The following is a 22615-nucleotide window of genomic DNA, read 5'->3' on the forward strand; positions in this document are numbered from 1 at the left end:
GAAAAAGTCAAGCACTGTAAGTTGTCATGTGATATCCGAATTGTGTTCTAACCAGAAAATTTGAAGTAGTTTTAAAAGCTTGAAGTTTGACGTAGCCTACACATAAAACCATTTGAAATATGTAAACAATATAGTACAATATACAATACTAGGCTATGTGCAGTATAAAGTACAGAACATCTGCATTTCTTTTTTCTTTCTTTCTTTCTGTTTTATTGCTTTAAACATAAATAGCATATTAAAGCTACACTGTGTAACTTTTTTAGTTGATTCTTAGCAAAAAACACTTAGTTCTTTCAAAAATATATGTGCTCATTAATGTATATTTACTTCTTTCAAGTAATAAAGTATTCTCTTAAGTTTATAATCTGCCATTGAAAGTACATACGGGTGAGGGGTTCGAATGCCGGTCGCCATGTTGCCCCTCCATCTTGAAACTACATTAGCCAAAGAGAGACATACCTGTAAATTCAAGCTTCGCCTTTTGCGTTTTTCACTGTGACACCGTGACGAATGCGAGGGGGAGATTATTCGCGAGCTCTCGAGTGCCGGCAGATTTGAAAGATAGTGTGTGTGTGTGTGTGTGTGTGCGTGTGTGTGCGTGCGTACTCACATTTGAAAGAGAGAATTAAAACGTCAACTCGACAGACAAATCAGCAAGACCATAGTCAATATTGGAGTAACTTTTCCCAGATGGAAAGAGCCCATGAGGAGAAGATTTTAAAACGGACGCCGAGGTTGCCTGCTTTCTTCTCGACAGGTAATTCAGCCTGTTGTAATTCATTTGTGTAAATTCGAAGTTTTATAGTTGCTTGTCTAACCATAGCATGGTTGTGCATAACGCCAGAACGACCTCTAGTATAACTTCATCCTCGCGTCAATGGTGAAAAAGTATTGTTTACCTTGTAACATAAATCTGTGCTGCGATCACAGGTGATGAATAGTTTTAAAGGCGCAATTTTTTAAGCTATATAAAAAAAAGGACACTGGAAATTTTAGTTATTTTTAATTGCTTTTACTTTGTACACATTGTAACGTTAGCCTAATCTGATTATGCTGGGATAGCCGATTCCAAGGGTGACGTTTACCTCCTGACATCTGTCCTGTAGTTTTATTCATTTTAGACGTATTGTTTATTATTGTCATGGACGAAGTCGAACTGGAAGCCATGTTAATCTTGGAATAATACGGCCACCGTAGGAGTGAAAACGCCCTCGGAATTGAGAGGAACAGAAACTAATTTTCACTGGGTAGTCATATACAATTTCACCGCTAGATGGGGGTAAAAATCACACAGTGTAGCTTTAAGCCAATTAAAGGTGGGGTATGTGATTCTCTTTTTTGGCCATTTTTTTCTAAATCACTTGAAATCCTATTCCTAACCCACTCACAGCCACTGAGTTAAAAGCACTGAAATGAAAATTAAGCAATTTAATCATCTGTGGGACGGGCAGGACTCGAAAAACTCCAGCCAATCATTTCCAAGACCACCTAGAATCATTGGACAGTAAGTTCGTCAATCAAACGGTCGCACCATACCCCCTCCCCCCATCCATGTCCATGTTCTTCGAATGGGTGGAGTCAAAGGAAAGAAGGTAGGACCATTTGAGTTGTGTATTTTCAAAATCTGCCGGCCGTTTTGCAAATCACATACCCCACCTTTAAGCAAAAACCTTTCAACAAAGGTCTGCAAAAAAATAAACTGGTATTACGCTTGGCATTCTGTCCCCCTCACTTTTGAAATGATGGCTACGCCCCTGATGTCTACGATGCGGGCGAGTCACGCAGGCACTGGGCTACTCCGCAGCAGTGCCGACTCGACCGGTGTAAAGTAGTCCGAGTCTAAACGCTTATTACAGGCTTACCGTAGTGAATCAGGATAAGACAAAAACACGGTTTGAAAAAAGGCATTCATGATATACTCGCTCATTATATACATTTAAATTCTGAACTTTAAAACGTTACAGACTGCAGCTTTAACAGTCGTCTTTATGAATGTTTTGAAGCATCAGATGTAATCGATACACTCGTTATTTGAAGGCAGCGACTTTCAAAAGGTGATTTACTCGAACTATAAACTTTTATCTCAGTACTTCTGTGTGGTTGAAAAGACTGTGAAAGTAAAGCTGTTTCATATACAGTACAGGTCAAAAGTTTGGAAACATTACGATTTTTTTTATATTTTTGAAAGAAGTCTCTAATGCTTATCAAGGCTGCGTTTATTTGATCAAAAATGCAGAAAAAAAACAGTAATATTGTGAAATATTATTACAACTTAAAACAATAGTTTTCTATTTGAATATACTTTAAAAAATAATTTATTCCTGTGATGCAAAGCTGAATTTTCAGCATCATTACTCCATTACAGTCTATCACATGATCCTTTAGAAATCATTCTGATATTCTGATTTATTATGAGTGTTGGAAACAGTTCTGCTGCCTAATATATTTGATGAATAAAAGGTTGAAAAGAACTGCATTTATTCAAAATAAAAAAATATTTTCTAATAATATAAATCTTCTTTACTATCACTTTTTCTCAATTTAACACATCCTTGCTGAATAAAAGTATTGATTTATTTCAAAAAAAGAAAGAAAAAAAAAATTACTGACCAGTAGTGTGTGTTGTTGTTACAAAAGATTTCTATTTTTAAAACATTTGTTTTTTTGTTTTTTTTTTACTTTTTATTCATCAAAGTATCCTAAAAAAGTATCACAGGTTATGAAAAAATATTAAGCAGCAGAACTGTTTCCAACTTTGATAATGAATCATCGTATTAGAATGATTTCTAAAGGATCATGTGATAGACTGGAGTAATAAATTCAGCTTTGCATCACAGAAATAAATGATAATTTAAAGTATAATAAATTGAAAACCAATTATTTTAAATTGTAATAATATATCACAATATTACTTTTTTTTTTTTTTTTTCTGTATTTTTGATCAAATAAATGCAGGCTTGATGAGCAGAAGAAACTTCTTTCAAAAACATTAAAAATAGTAATGTTTCCAAACTTTTGACCTGTACTGTATATTGACAACTGCTCTCTGAACGACAGCGCAAACAGATTTGAATGTTCCGGTGTGAAATTTTTGTCATTTAGGAATAAGATTGCGTGGGTGTTTGAATCGAGATCGTTTAAAGATTAATCGTGCAGCTCTACTGTCTTTATACTCTCTCTGCGTTGATATCTGACGCGTATAAAGCGTATATGAGTAATGCGAGGGCCAGTGCATTCATTACTATTTTAATATTCATGAGCTGAGACATCGCTATAGAGCTGGTAAGTCCCGCCCCTTCCGCTAATCCCACTGGACCTCTAGGTTGAAAAATCGTCAATGCAAGTGAATGGGAGAAAATAATTATTTTCTGGTCCCGTTTGAATTTTGCCATGAATGTGAACATATGTTGTCTGTGAATTTTTTATATAATCTTTCGTGTGAAGAATGCTACAATTTAGCGGGTAGAAGTTTGATACGGTTAGACTTTGTGTGAGAGCACTTTGTGGACTACAACTCTTCGCTGCTTTCGATGCGTTTGAAATGTCACCACCACTAGCACACGGACACTAGCTCACGGATCCCGCTAAACATGACTGTGTCTTTGGTGCACTTCACCGCCTTCTTTCAGGGAGAGGACAAAATCGTTGAGGTTGGCGAAAACCACGGGTAAGTCAACTTTATGGGGTGACGTCACATAGGCGACATGTAGTCTTTCTCGTTATGTCTTTTCCACAACTGCTAGCCAAAGAATCATACAATATACTGTCAAACTCGTAACATGAAAGATTCTATAAAAAATTCACAGACAACATATGTTCACATTCATGGCACAATTCAAACAGGACCAGAAAATAATTATTTTCTCCCATTCACTTGCATTGACGATTTTTCAACCTAGAGGTCCAGTGGGATTAGCGGAAGGGGGTGGGACTTACCAGCTCTATAAAAGGATAAGCTCCCTCCTCCCAGCACTTCGCCCACACATCGCACCAGAGCCGTTTTCGGAACTGAAACTTAGGAATTTCGTACGGTTCCGGTATTTTTCAAAAACACTAACGGTTCTGGATAAGAACCGATTTTCGGTTCCCAACCGTACTCAGGAGCAAAGCAAATCAATCAAATGCACATTAAGAACTATAAGGAATTATTGACCTCTCTCGAATATCTTCACGCACTGGCCATTGTTGAAGTTCCACATCTTAAGGCAGCCATTTCTTCCACCAGTCACTAGCCTGATGAAAAAAAGAAAGAAAGAAAAAACTGCACAAAACAGTATATATTATGCAATGTCATATATTTAAATTAGCTTTAACAACCTCCTTCCACTAGAGTCAAAAGCCATGCAGGTAATTGCAGACTCTCCATGAGCATCTCCAAACTCAAACATCAGAGCTCCAGTCTCCACATCCCAGACTTTGACAACCTGAATTCAAGTAAATATGTTAAAGTACTACATTTAGAAAAGAGGGACTGCTGCTTTACAAAAAACAGCTCAGCCTGTCATGAATTACTTTTAAAACACTTCTGGATAAAAATGTATAGGCCTATCTATTATTTGGATCTTAAAGCTACACTGTGTAACTTTTTTAGTTGATTCTTAGCAAAAAACACTTTCAAAAATATATGTGCTCATTAATGTATATTTACTTCTTTCAGGTAATAAAGTATTCTCGTAAGTTTATAATCTGCCATTGAAAGTACATACGGGTGAGGGGTTCGAATGCCGGTCGCCATGTTGCCCCTCCATCTTGAAACTACTTTAGCCAAAGAGGGACATACCTGTAAATTCAAGCTTTGCCTTTTGCGTTTTTCACTCAGTGACACCGTGACGAATGCGAGGGGGAGATTACTCGCGAGCTCGCGAGTGCCGGCAGATTTGAAAGATAGTGTGTGTGTGTGTGTGTGTGTGTGTGTGTGTGTGTGTGTGTGTGTGTGTGTGTGTGTGCGTTCACTCACATTTGAAAGAGAATTAAAACGTCAACGTGACAGGCAACGCGCCAAAGTCAATATTGGAGTAACTTTTCCCAGATGGAAAGAGCTCATGAGGAGAAAAGATTTTAAAACGGACGCCGAGGTGTCCTGCTTTCTTCTCGACAGGTAATTCAGCCTGTTGTAATTCATTTGTGTAAATTCTATGTTTTATAGTTGCTTGTCTAACCATAGCATGGTTGTGCATAACTTCAGAACGACCTCTAGTATAACTTCATCCTCGCGTCAATGGTGAAAAAGTATTGTTTACCTTGTAACATAAATCTGTGCTGCGACGGATCACAGGTAATGAATAGTTTTAAATGTGCAATTTTTTAAGCTATATAAAAAAAAGGACACTGGAAATTTTTGTTATTTTACACATTGTAACGTTACCCTAATCTGATTATGCTGGGATAGCCGATCCCAAGGGTGACGTTTACCTCCTGACATCTGTCCTGTAGTTTTATTCATTTTAGACGTATTATTGTTTATTATTGTCATGGACGAAGTCGATAACTGGAAGCCATGTTAATCTTGGAATAATACGGCCACCGTAGGAGTTTAAACGCCCTCGGAATTGAAAGGAACAGAAACTAATATTCACTGGGTAGTCATATACAATTTCACCGCTAGATGGGGGAAAAAAAAAATTAACACAGTGAAGCTTTAAAGGACAATTCCGGTGAAAAATGAACCTAGGGGTAATTAACACATGGTTACCGAGTCGATCGTTCCCTGGGATGCTTTTCATGATAATCGAATGTAAAGAGTTTTATCTCTAAAAACAGATTATCTCATAACGCTAGTATATGGGGCACAGAATAGGTAAAAGTAAATCGCTAGTTAACACCACTAACAAGGCTCAAAATAGCCTCACACTAACACGGTAGCATAATGAGGGTCCCTCCATGCAAACCGAAGCACTGAGAACTTTGTAAGTGTACAGACAGTTTAATAAGAAGATACTTTATAAAGACAGTACATTACGCGTTTACAGGCAGGAGCCATCTTGGAAAACAGTCTCGACTAGTCGAGCCACGAACGCTTTTTTAAAACGAAGAAATTATCTTTATTTTTATTAAATAATCATTTTATTTTTTATTTATTTATTTTCTCTGTTGCGTTCAGTGCTTTCTTCCGGAAACAACGGACCATATGAGATTCCAAGTCACAGTTCATCTCACTTAGCACGGTGTTCGTGGCTCGACTAGTCGAGACTGTTTTCCAAGATGGCTCCTGCCTGTAAACGCGTAATGTACTGTCTTTATAAAGTATCTTCTTATTAAACTGTCTGTACACTTACAAAGTTCTCAATGCTTCGGTTTGCATGGAGGGACCCTCATTATGCTACCGTGTTAGTGTGAGGCTATTTTGAGCCTTGTTAGTGGTGTTAACTAGCGATTTACTTTTACCTATTCTGTGCCCCGTATACTAGCGTTATAAGATAATCTGTTTTTAGAGATAAAACTCTTTACATTCGATTATCATGAAAACCATCCCAGGGAACGATCGACTCAGTAACCATGTGTTAATTACCCCTAGGTTCATTTTTCACCGGAATTGTCCTTTAAGAAGAAAAATGAATGTTAAAGGAACCTTGACTACTCACAATAATAAGCGATTTTAGTCACAATTTAGCTAACTTCAACCAAAAACCCTACTAAAAGACAAACAAACCTGCACCCATAAATTTCAATTTGTTACCCACACAAAGCTATCATATGACTTATAAGAACTGGAATATAGCACACAAGACGTATTAAGTACTTGTATTTTTTTATGTATGGTTTGGAGTCAGTCAGCTTAATAAATGAATACTTTCATTCAGCAAAGGACACATTAACTTGATCAAAAGAGACAGTCAAATATTTTACACTGTTACAAGATATATTTCTAATAAATGGTTTTCTTTCGGACTTTATAATCAAAAAATCCTGAAAAAAAGTATCATGTTTTCCACAAAACTATTTTCAACATTGAGAACAATAAGGAATGTTTCTTGAGCACCAAATCAGCATATTAGAATGATTTCTGAAGGGTCAAGCGACACTGAAGATTGCTGAAAAATTTGCTTTACATTTTAAAGCCACAGTATGGAATTTTTCTCCACTAGGGGTCGCTAACCTCTTTACAATAACAAAGGCGTAGTTTGATGACGCAACACATGCTAAGAATTATGGATCTTGTCGTCAACGTCAAGCCGACCGATCTAATAATGTTTATGGATGAGTGAATACATCGATGCTTTTATCATGACTGTGATATGAAGCAGTTCGGGATTAAGAGACAGCTATCAGCTCCACACGCGACGCGAGTCCCGCGGATATAAAAGGAATATGGGCATTTCATTCTACCGAACTACACGCAAGTGCAGAATTACAACTCACAGGTCAGTTTATTAGACAAATTAAACTTGTGAGGTAACGCAGCGCTGTTTCACCTGGTCTAACATTACACTATCACACTAAACTGCATTTGAGTGTGTTGAAATTAATGTGTTAGTTTGTCTGTATGAGACTAGCAGTAAGCTAGATCAACATTAGAATAACATACAGATCATATTATAAAATTGTATCATTGTTGAACTATATAACATTGATTAGTTAAAATAAATGAATAAGTTACGATAAATGAATATTTCAAAAATAAAATAAAAACGGACGAAACACCCTTCAACCATGTTATGAGTGTTGGCGTTGTATAGTTTGTCCACCAGAGGGCACTCTACACCGTCCCTGTTGGCAACACTCGTGTATAACGCGCCACACATCCTGCAACCTGCTGATCCAGCCAGAGTCGGGCAGAGAGAACCGCGAGTGAGATCAGCGGTGAAGTGTGTTCATGGTGAGTTGGTAACGACTCACGAGACATACATTGCTTGAATAACAATTAAAAGAACATCCCTATCAGTTCTCTTAACTCAAATAAGGATGACAAAATTTGTGACTCATGTCCAGTTTTGCTGCGGTTAAATAAGCCAAGAGTGAAGCGGAACAACGCGACGTAGGCTATATTCACATAAAATGTTAACACTGCAGTTCACAAAAGTTCATAATGTGCATGTGCTTTAATGCTTTGTCGGTTAAACATTTAATTTTAAATGCTGATGCGCTGTTCTAACGTGTGCGTTTCTCAGCGCGTACATGTGAAGCTCACATGCACTAAAAGCCTTTCTACCAGCGCCTGGATACTGGACTAAGTTATCTTTCGAGTATTATTGTGCTAAAACTGTTAAATACACACAAGATTTACATAAACAAAGTCGGTTGTCTAAAGTGAAGGCAAAATTGAGAGAAAATCTGCTTGTCAAATGCGTGTACATTAGACGTGTCGTGCTCAGCTCTTAAAGAGACAGTAGCAATTGTAAACACATTGCCGCTTGTCCTTAAAGGGATAGTTCACCCAATAATAAAAATGATCTCATTATTTACAGGCACTCTAATGTTGTTCCAACTGTATTAATTTCCTTCTAATATTTTTCTAATATTAATAGTTTGAAGAATGTGGGTAACCAAACAGTAGCTGGTCCCCATTGACTTCCAAAGGAGAAAAATATACTATGGAAGTCACTGGGGTACATCAACTGTTTGGTTACCCACATTCGTCCAAATAACTTATTTTCAACAGAAGAAAAAAACAACTTGAGAGAGTAAATTATGACAATTTGAATTTGTTGTCAATTTGAATGTGAAATTGTTGTTTTTGTTCAAAGGACTAAACGTTTAGTCTTAAAAAAAAATCTTAAGTTTGTATTTTTATACATTTTATTTATCAGAACTTTAATATATATTGATGTTCCTCTGTTCTGTTGTGACAATAAAAGAAACAAGTTTCTTTTTAAAATGCATTATCATATTATTTTAGTTAAAACTCATAAATAACTACAAATAACTAATGTTAGGGAAATTTGTTAATGTTTTGTTGCGCGTTTCTGAAAAAAAATAAAAAATATCGTCCGATATATCGGAATATCGGATTTTAAAACCAACAAATATTTGTACCGGTATCGGCCTTCAAAATCCTTTATCGGTCGGGCTCTAGTACCCATCAAAAGTTTGTACACACCAATTGTAAAGTGTGTCCAAACTTACTGTACTATAATACACATAAATAATATTGCTACTGTATTATAATATACACATAAATAATATCGGCCGATATATCGGTATCTGGCTTTTTTTTATCGGTATCGGCATCGGCGCCCAAAAATCCATATCGGTCGGGCTCTACTTGCCATGGTCCATAATGTTTGAACGAAACAACAACAGCGTGCAAATAGACATTGCGAACTCCACAGTTGTCTGCGTCTGTCGCTTTGGTTAATCAGAGGGCTCTGCTCATAGCTCTGGTTACCATGGCAGTACGAGCGGAAACCAGGGACAACGCGGATATGACGCCATTGACTGCGACAAACCGGAAATAAAGAAACGTCCCGTGTCTAAAAATTAAATAAAAATTTCTCCTGGTTTGAAAGTTGTTGGAAACAGTTGGGATAATGTAAGTACACAACTAAAAAAAATATATAACATAGATATAGTGATTTTTGCTCATTTTAAAGCAAAAAAGTTACATATTGTGCCTTTAAAATATATTAAAAGAGAAAAAGGTGATTTTCAATTGCAATAATATTTCACAATAGTACTGGATTTTTAATCTAATAAATGCAGCCCTGCTGAGCTCAAGAGACTTCTTCCACAAACCGACCTATGAGCATGAGGAACAGAGCATCTGTGTCCTCAATGTATTTCATACAGACAGGCCCGTCGCGACAAGGCAAGCAAACCAAGCAATTGCTTGGGGCCCCGAGCTGGCCTGGGGCCCCAAGACAATGACTGGTTAAGAATAAAATGCAACGACAAACTATGTGAGCGCCCCTTTGATAGTCAATGCAGTAAAGTGCAATGACACTGTTATCGGGATCCCCCTCAAGGGGCCCCTCAGTAGTCGCTGACCGCAGCCAGCCAACCACGCGATCTCTGCTGCCGCAAAATACAAAACCTCCTCGGCAGTCATCATGAAGCGGAATTATGCAAGTAAAACAAGATAGTGGTAAGTGATAAATTACACTGGATAAATAACTCTATTTGTCTTGTACAAATGGTGTAATTTTGCAGCAGGTAGGCTAGCAAAAATATGTTTATGTTAGCTGTCTGCCTGACGGCAAATGCTGCTTGTAACGAACAGTTAGTGCAACTTTTTTTTCGAACGGACGGAATATGGTTACATAAGTTACTGTAATATGTTTTTTTAACGGGATTTTTTAACGCAGATCTGTTCCAGAATCACTGTTTATCGTATTTAATGACATGACATTGCTATAGCTTTGTAATAGGTTTTGATGAAAGTGGCATAGATAGCATGCTATACTAACTATTCCACCGTGATAATCTATTTACCAAATGGGGGTTAGGAAAACCACTCAATAAATTCCGTGCATATCAAACATTAGCTCGGGATGTTTTTAAGCATTGGTAGTTGTGAATGTGAAAGCAGCTGCATCCCTTCTCTTCTAATATCAAAATATGGAAATGCTAACATATCTTTTCGGTAACACTTTATAATAACCATCATTAATAGATGGTAAATTGTTATTTAATCTTTAGTTAATTGTCATTTAACTGTTAGCAAACAGTCTTTTTACTTAATAAATACTTTGTAACCCATCTATAAACATTATTTAACCAGAAAAAGGCAGAGGAACATGATTTTTTCATAGCTTATCTTAATGTGCTAGTGTCGGCATATATGGTAGTGACAGTTTATGCAAATATTACATTATTTTTATAAGTTACCAATGGATCTTGAACAGTTACTTCAAGGTTACTGCAAATGTTCAATTGTTGAAAATGTTCAAATTTTATGCACAGTATATGCAACAGCAGTATTTGCACTGTAAAAAAATTTATTTATATAAAGTGTGTGAACTATATGGCTATGATGTGGTTCCTGTAGGCTTTGCGTGCGTGCGTGCGTGCGTGGGGGGGCCTCCATGTCCATTTTGCTTGGGCCCCCAAATTCCTTCAAACGGCCCTGCATACAGATACTTGTCAAAAGCACTCACCGAGCCCTCAGAGCAGCTCACCGCCTGCCTCAGCTCCTCACTGTAACCGCAGCACAACACTGGCTCTTCATGGGACAGAATCTGATTTCTCTTAGGCTGTGCTCTACAACAGATGGCATACGAAAGGAGAAAGGAAGCAAAATGCATGACAACTAAATGACAAGAACATTGTAGCTAAATACACATCACACAACCTAATGTCTTACAGCCAACTGATACTCATCTTTGTTATATAACATACTTTTTTTTCTGAAGGGATAGTAAGGCGAGAGAATCTGTGGCGATGTAGAGCCCCTTCACAGCTGAAGAGTAGAGGCACACAGACAATTCTCCCTTGATATTACTTGCCTCTGGATTGGCAGTAAACAGACACGTCTCATCCTTAATGTGCCATATCTATCAAATAAATCAATAAAATAATACATTTTCCTATTTATATTGCACATAACTAGGAATATTTCACAGAAAATGAATATTCTGTCATCATTTACTCACTCTCATGTTGTTTCTAACGTGAAACACAAATGGAGAATTTGAAACAATATTCTGCCCACTGTTGTCAAAAAAAAAATGAAAGTAAACGTGGACTGAGGCTGTCAAGCTTCGAAAAGGATTCAAAAGTAATAGTTTCATAAAAGTGGTCCACACCACATTGCAAGTCTTCTGAATAGTTTTGAGTAATGAACAGACTATTCCATGCTAATCTTCACTTTAGTGTGACCGAATCATTGAGTCTGTAAGGTCAGTCCGGTTCAGGTTCAGTTGACTAGATCAACTGATTCATAGAAAAGAACAATTTAACTCAAAGAATGATTCCTTCACAAACTGGACATTACTTTTCTCATAAATGCATCAAGGAGAGACTGGATTTAACTATTTCTTTCTTTTTTTCTTTTTTTTTTTTTTGTGGTGGTGGTGGTGGTGCTTTTTGTCATTTTAGAGCTTGACAGCCTTGTCCTTATTCACCTTCATTATACTGACAAGACAGAGAATGTCTAATATGAAGAGAATTGGCACTCTCTGGTTACTTCCGGTTTCTGGACTGGCTGCAGTAACACGTCTCTGTCCATGCGGGGGCGCTCGCAGGACGAGTGCAGGATGAATGGAGGTCTATGGCGCTATACCCCTCAAAATCCACTTTTCTCAGGATATAATTTTTTTCTAGTAATTTGAATGTTGTATTCGAAAGGAGATGCAAAGAAATTACACTTTGCTGGGTGTTAGATTTTTTAGAGTCACTTATTTGCTTTAAAAAGTCTTTTAAAGTGTCAATGACGTCATAGACTCCCATTCATTTTGCACTCATGGGTGATCGCCCCCAGTGGAACTCTGGTGGAACTACAACCAACGAATGTACAATAAGACTTGATAGGGAGTGCCAAGGCTCTCCGTAGACAGGCTCTGGACAAGAGTGATACACATTTGCTTAAAAAAATCCCCCTCTTGTGTTCAGGATATAGATGAAAGAAAGTCATTCGAGTTTACAATAACTTGAGAATGAGTAAATTAATTTCAATCTTTGGGTGAACTATCCCTTAATAAACAAGTGGTGCAGTCTATAAATGTTGCATTTGGTTTTACTAATTTTGAACATTCAGTTTAACTTTAGCTTAGTTTAATGTTTGTTTTTTCACACTTTTTTGATATTTGACTTTGGATTTTAAGTAATGAATCAATTCCTCACCTTAGCAGTCTTGTCTGTGGAGACGGAGTAAATGTGCCCATCTTCTGAGCAGATACAGAGGTAGGAAACAGGGGCATCGTGGCCTTTCAAAATCCCCGTTGGTCTACTGCCATTTCGAAATGTAAAATTATTAGCCAGTATTTGAGAACACAGTATTATCTATGTATATTTCATATTTTCTGACACCTATATAGATCAGAGAAGAAATTTTCCAAAAGAATTCAAATCAGAGAGATGCCACTTATGAAGAAGATACTATAAGGCGTACTTAGGCACATGAGGATTCCACATGCGCAACAGCCTGTCCAACCCGCCGGTGACCAAAAGTGCACTCTTCTCACAGAAATCAAAGGTAATGACTCCTTTAGGAACGGTGAGGATTGTTTGTTTGCCGGTTGCCCTCTGTGTGACTTTCGTAGACTTTCCCTTTTTGCTCACTTCTGCCATCTCTCTCATCTGCTCTGGCATGTCGGTTGATGAATGAATGAATCCTAATTAAAAACAGATTGTCAAACCTTCATACGTGCATATCCACTCAAACAGATAACAGCTGACAGATTCAGATCCCGTTTCCCCTCTTTCTGAGTCATGGTGTGTTAGTCACATGAGTTTAACCGGAGAGTTTTGACACATCTCTCATCTGGCATTAAACATGCAAGACGCCAGAGTAGATATGTTCGTCCTTCTGCCATGTTAAACACACATCACTGAGAAAGAAGTGAGAAAGGAGGACACACTTTTTTCTACACATGGGTTTATATGAATGGTTTAGGTCAGATTTCACCCTAAAATCAATAGTAAAATTATCTTAAATTATATCTTGCATAAATAAAATGAACGCAAGATTTTTTGCTCTGTGACATTATTTTCATTCAACTAAGCCCATTTCGACCCCTATTCTCATTATCTTATTCCTTGCTTATATTTCTCATCATTTTTAATTTTGATTCTCATTACTGTAATACAATAATGAGGAAGACAATGTGCTTAAGTGCCATGAAATAATGTAAAAAAAAACTGTAAAAAAAAAAAACAAACCAAAAACTGAATAGTCTAAAAATAGGCTTAATTTTATTCAGGCAAAATATGATTTCTAATGTTTCCTTTTGATTTTGGGCTGACATATAATCCTATTAAATGAGAGAAAATAAAATAATCAAAATGATCCCACCGTACTGCAAAAAGTAAACCAATAGAAGTCATTTTTAAATGTTACCTATAACAAGGGCAGATTCTTCATGCCTTGATGAGGATACAATGGCACGTAAGCTTTGAGAATATTTCACCTGAATTGATAATAAAATATTGTTACATTTTAGACACTTGTTTTTTCTTTTGTAAAATTTTTTTTTACAATTGATTGCAATGTATATTCATGTGGAACATAGGATGAGAAGAAGAAAATATACATACATACATTAATAATAATAATAATAATAATAATAATTAAAGCTGCAAGCAGCGATGAAAAGGGCCCTCGCACCCCTGCCACCGCCACCCGGCGCCTTTAGGAAATGCCTGAAGATTACACTCACCAAATTTGAAGAGGATCAGATCAAAACTTTGTTAAAGTACAAAGTTAAAGTTTGTTAAAGTACAACATCAGGAAATGGCAAAAACTGCCCAAAATCTGAGAGGAAGTTAAAAATAGCTGACTTCCTGTTGTGTTTAGGGCTGCGCTCCAAGAGACTTTTTTGTAGGTATTGGGTCTTTACATGTATGTACCAAATTTCATACCTGTACGTGAAACGTCGAGCCGGGGCAAAATGTAGGGGCAATAAGTAAGCCATTTTGCCCCACCCAATTTTGAAAACCACATCACACGTAAATTTTCACCACTTCTGAAGCGTGTGCAAAGTTTCATGATTTTTCGAGCACGTTTTGTATTTGCCACACTTCCTACTACCAGCAGGTGGCGCTATTGCTATAACCATAATGAGCATGGTCATGTGTTCAGGACAGGACTCTTATCAAACATGTGAAGTTTGGGGCAGATTGGACATCGTATGCCTGAGTTACTGCAGGCTGTCTGTGCTTGCCTAGCAACATCGGAACTGCAAGCAACATTAATATTGAACTTATCTGATCATGCATATATCACCAAAAGGCCGAAATTGGGTGAACAGGCCGCCGAGGGCACACCCTTCGACGAAAACTCAAGATCTTCGCAATTTAACGTCGCAAAGGCCTTCAGATTACACTCACCAAATTTGAAGAGGATCAGATCAAATCAGTAGGAGTTTGTTAAAGTACAACATCAGGAAATTACGAAAAATGCCCAAAATCTAGGAGGAAGTTCAAAATAGCTCACTTCCTGTTGTGTTTAGGGCTATGCTCCAAGAGACTTTTTTGTAGGTATTGGGTCATTACATGTATGTACCAAATTTCATACCTGTGCGTGAAACGTAGAGCCGGGGCAAAATGTGGCGTAAATTTCTGAATTTCACTTCTGAAGCGTGTGCAAAGTTTCATGTGTTTTCGAGCATGTTTAGGCCCTCTAAAAAGCGATTCACTTTGGAGAAGAAGAAGAAGAAGAAGAAGAAGAATAAATAGAGCAAAAACAATAGGGTCCTCTCACCATCGGTGCTCGGGCCCTAATAATAAAATTTTAACCTTTGACACCCAGTCTTGGTGGACTTCTTTCCATGTAATAAATGTAATTTCTGGAGACTGAACTGCACGGTCGAGGCTTATGTTTGGAATGTTCTCAACCTGCGGCAATCTTTTCCACAATCTAGGGCATAAATGCATTCTTAAAAAAGCTTACAAACCATGCACAAAATATACTATAAAAAGGAAATATAAATAAGATGGATATCATGCACAGTGTCAGTGAGCAAGGTAATATAATATTCTTAACATGCCAGTTATCTTTCACATCTCTCCAGAGAACAGAATCAATGTTTCCTAATTCCTAATTAATTTATTCATTCATTTATGAAAATTAGAACACGCCTGCATGACATGCTATTGTAATTTTACAAAACTGTGTACTATTAAGAAACCTTGTTTACCTCAGTTTATCCCTGAACGATGTTATTAACAGGATGTTCACACAGCCCTAGAGTGCCAAAAGCTTTGTGATTAGTTAAACACATTGTATTTCATGAATTTCATATGTGTGGGACTGCCTTCGTTTACTTACCTGACGATCGCCATATACGATGATACATTCATCTGGGCCAGTAGAGCTAACAAAACCAGAGTATATTTTTTAATTACAAGAAAAGCAAACATTGGCATATCAAAAAAGAGCATACACAAAAATAAAAATGCAAGAGCCAACATAACATACCCTTATTATTTTATTTGATCTGTTTCTAATATCATGTTACTTTGTAAATGCAGAGCAAATTAAGTTGTTTTTGAAAACATTGAACAGGTCTGCTCACCAATAATCCAAGCATAAAGGAATCATTTCTAGTCGACTCAACTGACAGCAAGGCTCCAAAGAGGAAAGCTCATAAAACTGGATCTCTCTGGATCTGTAAAGTGGGAGAAAATATGTTGTTTGGATTGACTGGAGGAAAGGCAGAGATCAGATGTGGCTGTTTTATATATAAAACTGTTTTTTTCCCCCAAGAACTCTACAAAGTTACAATGTAGGCCTACAGAATAACAGAGCAGTCCCCAGGCCGCCCCAAGGGAATCATCACTGTAATAAATGGAAAATGCTTTGGATAATTGACTACTTCACCTTCATTTGAAACAGCATGCCATAGGGAAAAATCTTAATTATAAAGACTGTTATGTAAAAATAAATGTATTTTAAAAGCAGTTTACCCAGTTCCAATGATCAGTTTGTTGTACTCTGGCATTGGCACAAAATCAGTAGTCCATTTTCGTTTTCGATTGGGCTGGATATAGAAACAGAGAAATGATTCAAATTAAATATTGGTTAATTAAAAAAATGGAGGAGAACAGGAACAGGAATACAGAAGCAAACAAATAAAATGTAAATGTAACCCACAAACAAATTCTTCTCGCTCTTCAAACAAAGCTTGTGGGTCCAGAAGTTAACAACCCCATCTTCTCTTAGAGTCACAATGGTTCCATTAGAAAGCAAGTGGATTCTCACAACAGGCTCCCCATGTTTTAGAGACTTAATGTCCGCCGGCAATATAAAAGCTGCCATTTTACTGCGATGCGCAGTCTCTTCCTCTGCTTTGTGTTCATGGTACATGTATGAGCAGAACTCATGCTAAAAGAAAGAGAGTAAGACTTAAATAAACTTTAATAGAATTTGTTATAGAAGTGTGTTCAGTATTTCATGGTAAAGGTTATGAGTCTCATTCACAAATCATGTAAATAAATACACATATTTTTGTATTATTTTGATATCCATATTATAATATTATGAAAACATACAATATATAACATAATAAAATTAGTATAATACGTATTCATTACGTAATACAACAATATCATTTATATCAAAAAAACATTTGGAAATTAGGGATAGATTTACTTGCAAACTTAATTTCAATCATGACTTCTATTTGAAAATGTTTGCAAGCAATTTCCTGCACAAATATGTGCATTCAAAGTTACTGAATGAGACTGAATGAAAATTTTGAAGGTTTTTTATATGCAAAAACTCGACTTTAACAAACTGTCAGTTCATCTAAGAGAGCAAGTTTGAGATGTAAAGAGGAAGCAGTGAATTATTCATACCCATTCGATTTTGCCATCACAAGTGTAATCGATCTTCATGAATAGCTGGTGAATGTGAGATTCTTTCTGTGACGTTTCAAAAAGTAATGGGTGGGGAGACAGTGAGAGAGAGAAGATTGTAAAATCAATTCTCCGTTAATCCATTTACATGCACAAGCAACAGGATATACTGTCACTGAATACATAAACCTCTCTTCCAGTACTTACAACTCCTTTCAAACCTGGGCAGTTTTTCACAACAGATTTGAATTCTGAATAATCCAACTTATGGATGCCAGCCTTTGCAAAGTCCTGCTCAAGAGAACAGAATTAGGAAAATCATATTGTGTCTAATTAATCAATTAAATTAGGTTTCCAAATAATCTACACATTCTGAATACTTACATCATAGGCCAGTTTAATGTGCTTGAAATCATCAATGGACACCATCTTCTCAATCTATGTTGGACAGCAAAAATCAATTAAAAAAGGCAAAAATCTCACAGAAATGTGCAAGTCTCTACAGAGAGGTTTGTAAGAAAGATTAACATCATAAAGTCACCGTGACGGATGCTATTTCAACATAGTATAAATTAGGGATGTCCCGATCAGGTTTTTTTGGCCTCGAGTCCGAGTCCGAGTCATTTGATTTTGAGTATCTGCCGATACCGAGTCCCGATCCGATACTTAATACATAAAAAAAGAATAAAGAAGAGCGAAAAAACAGATCCAGGATGTTCCTTATTTTTTATTTAATTCACCTTATTTTAACATTCAACAACTCTGTTAACAAACAGAGCACTTCTGTGAGGCAGCTTGAACAATCAAGTAATACATAAATTCTTCACTTTTGGACTTTAGTGCAACAGTAAATATAAAAAAAGTCTAATATATAAACAAATAGCACCTCAACTGAAAATACCCGGCAGGCAAGTAAACAAATCAAAAATAAAAGTGCTACAGTGTTTGCAAAGCCATTTATGTGCTTTTAGGAACTACACTCCTAACTCTTACGCCGGTTTCACACTGCACTGTTAGCAGAGCGTGCAGCGCGTATTTTTTTTCGCCGCCCATGTTAACAGATTAAACCAGGCTTTAGAGCATTCACACCGCGCGCAGAGGCGGCGCGGCAGTGCGTAGTAGAGCAGAGCAGCAGTGCCGCGATCGTTTCGGCGCCGAGTCTATTTTTGCTGCGCCGCTTTTGCTGAATTAAAGTGACAATACATTGATCATGGCCAAAATACACCGCAGTTTTATCCAAAAAGTGCATTGATGATATCTATTGTGTTTTAAACAGTCAATCAAATGACCAACAGCAATTTAAAAAGAAAACAAATGTCCAAAAACAAACTTGTTGCCATAACAATAAAATCAAAGATGAAACAAAAGTTATATAAATGAAATTATTAATAAAATAAGCTTCTTGACAAGTCTTTTCTCTTAAATGTATTTGAAAACGAAAAAAAGCAATGCCAACTTATCCATTATGGAGTACTCTGTCTGTAGCCTACACAACCCGCGGTTCAGCCGCGCGTGACAAACGCTGCCAGTGTGAAAGCAAAACGCACGTGTCCTGCTCACCGCTCCTGCGCTGCTTACTAACGCGTTCAGTGTGAAACCGGCGTAACTCTGTGCCACCGCATAAATATTGATGTGTTAAAAAATAATGAGAATATATATATCCGAGTCCTGATCGGGAGGTAACGTCCGATTCCGATCGAGTCTGAAAACACGTGATCGGGCCCGATTTCCGATCATGTGATCGGATCGGGACATCCCTAGTATAAATCGACAAGTGTTGTTTGACATTTGTTGGATGATCAAAAAATGAAACAGCTGCTGGATTTCGACATATTCTGCTCCTCCTTACAATAATAAATTCACTTGAAATTCGTTGCAACATGATGTCATTTAAACTTTGTTGTGGATCAAAAACCCACATGCTTCATCAGTCTGCAGACAATCAATAGATTACATGCCAGTCAAATCAGTCAAACCATCTACCATGAATAAAGGAATGATATGATGAATTGATGAAAGATATAAGATATAGGTAGTCTGGCTATCACCAGACCAAGCTCAGTCTTTTAAGATTGAACATTAGTCTGGAGAGTCTGCTCTGTATTTCTTCTGCACAAGAGGCGTGATCAACGGGCAGAGCTCAAATGACTCTGTACGCAACTGGATAGTCCTTCAACCAGTCAGAGCAACGATCCGGGTGACGTACTTTGCAGCGAAAAACTCCAGGCAGGAAACGTGTCAACAAGCGTGTTGGTTTGGAGCATTGGTCAGGGGTTTGTAGAAGCAGCGATGGCATCCAGCGAGTTTTGCAGGTTGTGCAAAAAACAACAAAAAACATTAAAGTGAGTGGTATTTACACACACTCGAGCACTTTGTTTGCTAAACTAAAGAAGCCATTGAGCATCATCAAGAGGTTAAAAGGAACTGGATTGGTTTAAACCCACCAATAGCGCGCCAGGTGCACTGTAAAAAGTGAACAGTTGGATCAACTTAAAAAAATTACTTCAATTGGTAACACCTAAAGAATTTAAGTTTTCTCAACTTAAATTATCACGTTTTACCCCGCAGATTTGTAACGGAAGCAGGATAGAAGAATGTACAGATTTCCAGCCTGAGCTCCAGGGCGAAATCACATCGTCGACAGATCGGCTGGGTTTACCCAGTCTAAGATATAGGGGTTTCTTCTACAATTGTTAATAGGATTTTAGTATTTTTTATTTATAAGGCTAATTTACCTTGGGTTTCCTCTGCAATTATAAATAAAAAAAATCTCTGCAAATTTTTTAGCAACTTAAGTTTTTTAAATTCATGTTTGAGACTGTATTTTGTGATATACAACAGTCTCTTTAGAATCTAGAATAACAACAGACCTCAATTTCCTCACAAATTGAAAATCGGCACTAAAAATCAATAGGAAATTGCAGAGGGAACCCAAGGTAAATTAGCCTTCCCGGCTGGCCTAGGAATTGATAATAAGTACTGCATCTGCCACAAAAACAATTAAGATTTCAATTAGGGTGACAGCATTAAACAGCAAAATGAACACTGAAAACAGCTGAGCTACGGTTAACGTTACACAACTAAAAAATGTAGTTAGGGGTGTTCCTACTACTTGTAGTTATTTGCTCTCCTACTGATAAATACAGATTATAACGTTCATTCCTATTTCACTGTGCAGTCAGATGGCAAATTACCTCCAACACAAACAAATTTGGGCTTGATAAGGAAAAAAAAATTTATTTGCTTTCTGGGGAGCAAGTTCAAGCACTCTGTTGAAATAAATAATGCATGTCCACTGTGTCATTTCAGTCAATGACAGATGACAGATTACCCTGCAATGGTTGCCCATGCCCAGTGACGTGCGCTCTGGGTAGGCAAACTAGGCACTGCCTACCCTGCCAAAATTAAAAATTAAAAAAAAAAAAAAAAATTTTTTATTAAATAATAAACTTGTATTTGTATTTTTACTGTTTATTCTTGTGATTTATATGTGTGTTATTCCAATTGTTTAGAAGTTATGATGACAAATGTAGCAGTTACGCATAATCAGATAAAAAACAAATGGTAGAATAAGCAGTGCTTTTACTGTCCATTACTGTTTTACTAACGACAAGCGAAAGACCCATGTTGCGCATGCGCCCTTCGATCCTGTATTCTTCAACATGTACGGCAAAAAATATTGAGCTTAATATTGGGCTTAATATTGAATTGATAAATGGTTGAATTAATGCAAGCCATTTGCCTTCATATTCAATTGAGCAGTGTGTGATTTTACTTTTGCTGACTGACAAAAATAATTGGCCGCTGTGCAACAATTAAGGATTAAGAATGGTGCATTCCGACACTGTGCGCGTGTGTGTGTGTGTGTGTGAGAGAGAGAGAGAGAGAGAGAGAGAGAGAGAGAGAGAGAGAGAGAGAGAGAGAGTACACGATATCCTGATTTGTACATTTCTTGATATGCCGCGTTTGTGCGTAACGTGTCATTACGTATTATTAGCCTAAACAAACAATAAATCTGGTAATCTGGATAAACTCAGTGCCTAGCCTCTTTAAGACATCACCGCACGTCACTAACCATGCCCATCCAAAGGTCATCCAGCTAATGAATTAATGGGAATCAAAATGTCATTTTTGAAAAAGGACAACGATTTTGTCCTGCAGAAAGTTAATGATTTGGTTTTGGCAAATTTAATGAAGCTTTGGTATGAGAAGAGTGACCTTCACTGACACCTTTAGATTTTAAGATCGAAAGATGGTTGGCTAAAAGCAGTTACAATTTGGTTGGTTACTTCTACATCAAAACCTGGAACATAATAAATAGCTTTTTGAAGAATTAAATATGATATGATTCAGAGCAGACAAAAGATATGAAAAGAAACATATTCTGTACATACCTAAAGTTGATGTAAAAACGGAATTCAGTGGTCGGTTTACTGGTCGGTTAGAGCAGATCAGTTTAAAAAATGCAAAACAAAAACAAGATTAGAACAAAATGAAGGCGGGCTCTGTGCTGGAGGGGGCGGGGTTACACAGTAAATATAACCTAATATATTAAATAGTAAACATTATATTAAACTCTAATTTCATATATGCAATATTATGGATCTACGACGTGCATCAATCCAGCTGCTCAACTCCCTTATTTATCATTATAACATTTTCATTTGCATACCTGACCAGTGAGAGATGATGCTGGGGCAAGTTGCCCCAATCTAGGCATTGCATTCAATCTATCTAGGTAGAATATAATTGTTGGGAAATGCAGCAGATGCTGCACAAGTGTGACCCTTTGACTTTTACCTTGAGCTCATAGAGCGTTTTCATTAACATCGTCTAATGGTATAATTATTAAATTATATAATTATTTTATACATTTTTGTTTGCGTCCATCCAAGTTTATGGTATAATTAATAAAGGTATATTAATAAAGTATCATTTTTGAAAAGATTTGAAATGTAAAATTTATATTTGTACTACATGCTTTTTTTTCAGCTTTATGCTAGTTCCCGAAAACAATTTTTAATAGTTTTAGTTTCAGTGAACAATGAGAACACTTATTTCACATTTATTTATTTATATTTTATTTATTGTATTTGAAGAGTTCAGATGCAAAAGTTCTGAAATTTTCTTCTAGAATGATCATTTTTATCAAGCTCGTATATATAAGTTCAGTAATTTCACTTTAATGACAATTAATAGGTAATTTTCATTGCCTTTTAAG

General features: G+C 36.8%; 1 protein-coding gene across 1 annotated transcript in view; it reads right to left on the minus strand.

Annotated features, from left to right (window-relative positions):
* LOC307150245 (cilia- and flagella-associated protein 337-like) overlaps positions 1-22108 on the minus strand; it is a 28130-nt gene extending 6022 nt beyond the window's left edge. Inside the window, exons 1-17 of the mRNA XM_079857224.1 lie at positions 22067-22108; positions 17779-17832; positions 17602-17685; positions 17395-17460; positions 16691-16921; positions 16504-16577; positions 16113-16205; positions 15866-15911; positions 15735-15781; positions 15334-15454; positions 13937-14006; positions 12989-13211; positions 12721-12826; positions 11278-11432; positions 11037-11139; positions 4321-4427; positions 4157-4236 (exon numbers count right to left, since the gene is read on the minus strand). Of these exons, the coding sequence (XP_079713350.1) occupies positions 4157-4236; positions 4321-4427; positions 11037-11139; positions 11278-11432; positions 12721-12826; positions 12989-13211; positions 13937-14006; positions 15334-15454; positions 15735-15781; positions 15866-15911; positions 16113-16205; positions 16504-16577; positions 16691-16921; positions 17395-17460; positions 17602-17685; positions 17779-17823 (1651 nt within the window). The 5' untranslated portion in view covers positions 17824-17832; positions 22067-22108. The remainder of the gene's footprint in view (positions 1-4156; positions 4237-4320; positions 4428-11036; positions 11140-11277; positions 11433-12720; positions 12827-12988; positions 13212-13936; positions 14007-15333; positions 15455-15734; positions 15782-15865; positions 15912-16112; positions 16206-16503; positions 16578-16690; positions 16922-17394; positions 17461-17601; positions 17686-17778; positions 17833-22066) is intronic.
* Positions 22109-22615: the final 507 nt, after the last annotated feature.

Source organism: Squalius cephalus (assembly GCF_949319135.1).
Source record: "Squalius cephalus genome assembly, chromosome: 22".
NCBI lineage: Eukaryota > Metazoa > Chordata > Actinopteri > Cypriniformes > Leuciscidae > Squalius > Squalius cephalus.